General features: G+C 38.5%; 1 protein-coding gene across 1 annotated transcript; it reads right to left on the minus strand.

Moving 5' to 3' along the window:
* Nucleotides 1–434: 434 nt before the first annotated feature.
* LOC117636864 (disease resistance protein RPM1-like) lies at nucleotides 435–3188 on the minus strand. The gene has a single exon (XM_034371569.1). The coding sequence runs from the start codon at nucleotides 3186–3188 to the stop codon at nucleotides 435–437; it is 2754 nt and encodes a 917-aa protein (XP_034227460.1).
* Nucleotides 3189–4807: the final 1619 nt, after the last annotated feature.

Below are 4807 nucleotides of genomic sequence, written 5' to 3' on the forward strand. Positions count from 1 at the left end.
ATCAAATTACATAAGATTCCATGGCCTCAAAGCAAAACTCATTAATGATCAAATGGCTTCAAATAAAACTTGAGATAGTGATGGAAAAATAATTAAGATTTGCAGCCTCACACAAGAAAGCAAGGGTTCTTCTGGGTGCAATTGGGTAAAATCTTTCCGTCTCAGACTAGATTCTGCATGGCAAACAACAAAATCGAAATGATAATCAAACAGAATTTTAATACAAAAATCTTTGCTATCGAAACTAACAATTGCAGACTTAGTATTTAGTCCATGGACAAAAATACACGGCCTTAACAAACTTGTAACAAGACAATAGTTCGTACTAGAATTGTTCATGCGATGCAAGTTAGGGAACTCAAGGCATATGTAAAAAACGAAAAAGGAAAAACAAGGAGACCAAAAAAAACAACTTTACATACCTCCTTCCAAAACTAGGACAAGCTTTCACGACACATCCCCTGTGACGTTTCGTAAAAATGGTAGATCTCAGGGATGTGTTGTACCTTTTCACGATCCATACCTCCTCCTCGTATGGAATCCTTAAGTTCCTTTGATACATGCTCCAATGCCAATACCTTTAGTTTAGTGAGGTATTGAAGACCCTGTGGCATTGTGTTCAGTTCTGGGCAGTTATCAAGCCACAAAGATTGGAGATTTGACATCACCCCTTTTTCTATAGTTATCTTGTTCAATAAGGGGCAAGTACACAAATGCAATCTCGTAAGCTTTACAAACCCTCTGCTGAAACATAACTCTCTGCCAGCATATGCATTAAGAAGTGAAAGATTTCCCAGATTGGGCAGTGCTTCAATGTAAGGTAGTAAATCTTCTTCAATTCTAGACCAATGCAGATACAAATATGTGAGGTTCTGGAGTGAAAAGAACCAACGTGGTACATTTTCCAATTTGCAAACCAAAATAACCATTCGAAGGTGGGGAGGAGGTGAGCATAGTTTGTTTGTTTGAAGAACTTCCTCTTCATCGCTTGTCATTAGAAACAAGTAGTGAAGTTGCTTCATCTTTTGAATTGAAGCACATAGGTCCATCTCGTCTCTTTCTTTTACATTCGTAATTCCAATCCTTCTAAGTTGGGTCATATTACCCACAAGTCTAACAATGTTTCCTTCTAATTCAACACACGTCAAAACTTGCAATTTCTTCAAAATACATATATTTGATGGTGATCTTGTCCCATTCACATATCTGAAGCCATTAGGTTCTTGAGTGTAGCGGTACATAATTAGATGGCGCAAGTTTTGCAACTTGGCAATTCCACTTGGAAGTGCCTCTATCTTTGAGTTCATGATATCCAAAGTTTGAAGGTTGCGGAGCTGCCCAATGGATTCAGGAAGCTTCTTAATTGGAGTTCCCCTTAAATTTAAGTATCTTAAATTGAATAAGTACGCAAGTTCTTTTGGCAGTACATCAATTGGAACATATTGCAAATCTAGCACCCTCAACAATATGAATCCAGAAGGCAATGTATTCGACGAAGAGGATGAGGACATGTCAGTAACAAACACAAGAAAAGAACGAAGTTGTGCCATACCAGTGCCTAGTTTAATTTCTCCTCCAGTGGTTTGAGTTGACAAGCGGCGCACTTGAACTTCGTCCATAACTTCTTTTCCGTCATGTACAGCACCAAACTTTTCTTTTTCTGATATAGACAGAGCAAGCTCCCGCATAAGGTCATGCATCTTACATGCTTTGGGCCTTCCACTTTCATTCCTCAGAACAACATGTAGCATGCTACGGAAAATGAGCTGCATAAGATAGCTCTCAGCAACTTCTTCTGCTGTGGCACCTTTTTCATCTTGGACAAACCCTTCAGCTATCCACAACCTAATGAGCCTCTTTCTTCGAATCAAATAGTCTTCTGGGAAAAGGGAACAGTATAGAAAACAGTGCTTCAATGGGTATGGTAAATCATCAAAACTAAACAACAAGATGCTCTTCACTGGCTCTAGTAACGGATGGTTAGTTAGATGCCAGTTTAAGCTGTTGTAGACTTTGATCCATTCTAATGACTTCTTGGAAGACATCAGACCACCTAAAGCCATGACTGCCAGAGGTAGGCCTTCACACTTTTCAACAAGTTCCTCAGCCAATGATTGAAGATCTGGTGGACAACTTTTCTTCTGGTAAGCTGAGAATGCTTTGCTGCTGAATAGCGCCCAAGCATCATTCTTTTCGAGGGGTTGAATGTGGTGAATATGACTTTGTACTCCAAAACAATAGGATGCTACGTCTTCTCTTCGAGTAGTAAGCATGATTCGACTTCCAAACTGTGTATTTGGGAGTGCTATCCTCATTTCTTTCCAAAGTTTGATATCCCACACATCATCCAATACAACCATGTACCTTTTGGACTCCAAGTAATTGACCAGCACCTGTAGCAATTCTCTATATGTCATGGAATTCATGTCTGCAGGGACCTTTTCCATCCTTGCTTCGTGGAATTCCTTAATCAAGCTTCTAAACAAGTCGTCAATCACATAAGTTTGTGAAACAGTTAGCCAAGCACAACAGTGGAATTTTTTCTTGACCCTTTCGTCGTTGAAGGTCTTGGCAACTAAAGTCGTCTTCCCTGATCCGCCCATCCCCACCACAGAGATAACCGTTTGCTGTTCCTCTCCATTCATCAACCAATTCATCAATAGTTGCTTCTTTCTTTCAATCCCCACGAGCTCATCTTCCTTAATAAAAAGAGAAGATTCTGCTTGGTTCCGCATCCATTTGCCAAAATCATCACAAGTACTACTTGTTCCTTCTAATCCACCGACACCATATCTCTGATTCCTCTCCGGAATGGCTTTAATCATTCTTGAGATTTTCCGCAACTTCTTTGACATTTGACGTCTGAACCAAACATTCTGCGGAATGCGAATAGTATGGTGGAGCCACCTTGCAAATCGGCCCTTATGACATCCTTGCTCATACATGTGATACATGAACTCGTCAATGATGTCTTCAACATCATAGGCCATGCCTCTGACGCTTGCAACCCACGTCTCCCCACCTTCGGTGAGTGCCTTCTTGCCCTCAAAATCATTTAGGAAGGCCTTCATGCTTACAAGCTCCTGCTTGATGTCATCAATTTCATCACGAACACCGGCTATGGAGGATGCTTCGTTCTCAAGAATGGTCACAATTTTGCCGATCAAGAAGTCTGTTGGTATGGCCATATTAGCCTTGTATCCGAACAAGCTGCTCACAATGGTAGAACGAATTTGAATATAGAAAAGGTTGAAAAATTAGCCAAATGAATCAAGTGATGATTTCAGCTGGCAGTGGAAGCTCCTCCAGTGTGCAAAAAATTTCAGTGAATTGAAATTGTATTTTGAGCACATCAATTTGTCAATATGTAACAGACTGAGACAAAGATGTCTTTGTGTGAAGATGGAAAGACTGGTCTTCTGTACATCTGCTGGTTGCATATGTAATAATGTTGGAGATCAAAGGAGGTTGTGTTGTTTGTATTCCAGCTTGGCTGATTAAAAAATTCCTATAGCTTTTACTGCTGAAAGTCTTTAATTTGTATCATCAAGAGTGAGTTGTATGTTGACTTTGAATATTATGCTCGATTGTTGACTTTGAATCCACAGAACCATATTCATTCAGTTTGCTCATTTTGTTTGCTTCTTGATAAATTATTTGGAAATGGAGTAGGCAGGGTTTTCATTTTCTCCCTGATTTCACCATTCCACTTGCCTTGCATTGTTATTATACTCTCACGTTATTTATCTATCTGGTAGCAAATGTTGAAAAAGTCTTCAAATTTAGTAGCAAAGAATGAATTGTCAATTGCTCACGAATCATATTAAAAGCTTAAACTCATAACTCAATTTAAAAGGCAATATATTTTAATAGAAGCAGCTCATTACATGCTTGAAAGTTGGAAGGATGGAGTGGACTTGCACGTTAGAGAACCCCAACAAATATTTAACCCACCCACATGTCCCATATAGTAATACAAGTGAGGGAATATTTGCAATTTGGTGTGATTAAGAAAAGATTTCTAATTTCTTTAATGGGTTATTTACACTAACACCCTCCACGGGGTTCAAAAATTATAACACCACCCTTCAGGAATGAGTTGTGTCTCAATATAGGCTTCGGAAAGCTTACACATTTGGAGTTGCTTAGAGCCTGTCAGTAACGTTTTCATATAATGTTTTTAGAGAATACTTTTTTAAAATGAAAACAAGAAAACAAATTTGCATTTTCAAAATTCAAGCTACAAAAAGCAAGCTAAATCCGTGTATAAGTTTGTGAGCTGCATAATGCATGTATGGTTAAGTTATTTGATAATCATATTTCAGTTTCGTTGTAATATCTGTTGCAGAATCAAATTGTAGAAATACTGATCTTCTTTTCTTGCTTCTTGTTAATCAAAGCCGCCATGTTGATAATGTTGGAGACTGAAGGTTTTTCACCCAAGCAGCCATATGTTGTGCTGTTTTATTTACTTACGTATTTTAACAGATGGGGTGTTGTTTTATTCAATAGCGACGTTTTTGTCATCCTTCCAGAGATTGTTGACAAACATTTGGTCAGGCGAGAAGACAAGTTCTTCATGGAATTGTAGCAATTAATTGCATTTGTTTTGTGAATTTTCATATCCCGGTAAGATATAATATCCAGCCAATAATGCTAGACTTGATGAGGTCTTTTTATTTATCAAATAATGTGTCAAATTGCCAACATACGTCATTCTCATACAGAGCAGTGCGCCAAATAGATCTCAATTCATATATGGTGGTTCTTGTTTAAGTCGGAAAAAGGCAAAGTCATTTGTGTAACA

Source organism: Prunus dulcis, chromosome 8 (genome assembly GCF_902201215.1).
Source record: "Prunus dulcis chromosome 8, ALMONDv2, whole genome shotgun sequence".
Lineage (NCBI taxonomy): Eukaryota > Viridiplantae > Streptophyta > Magnoliopsida > Rosales > Rosaceae > Prunus > Prunus dulcis.

Excerpts from the sequence above, each read along its gene's own strand:
- LOC117636864 (XM_034371569.1), bottom strand. The coding sequence starts at position 3,188 with ATGGCCATACCAACAGACTTCTTGATCGGCAAAATTGTGACCATTCTT.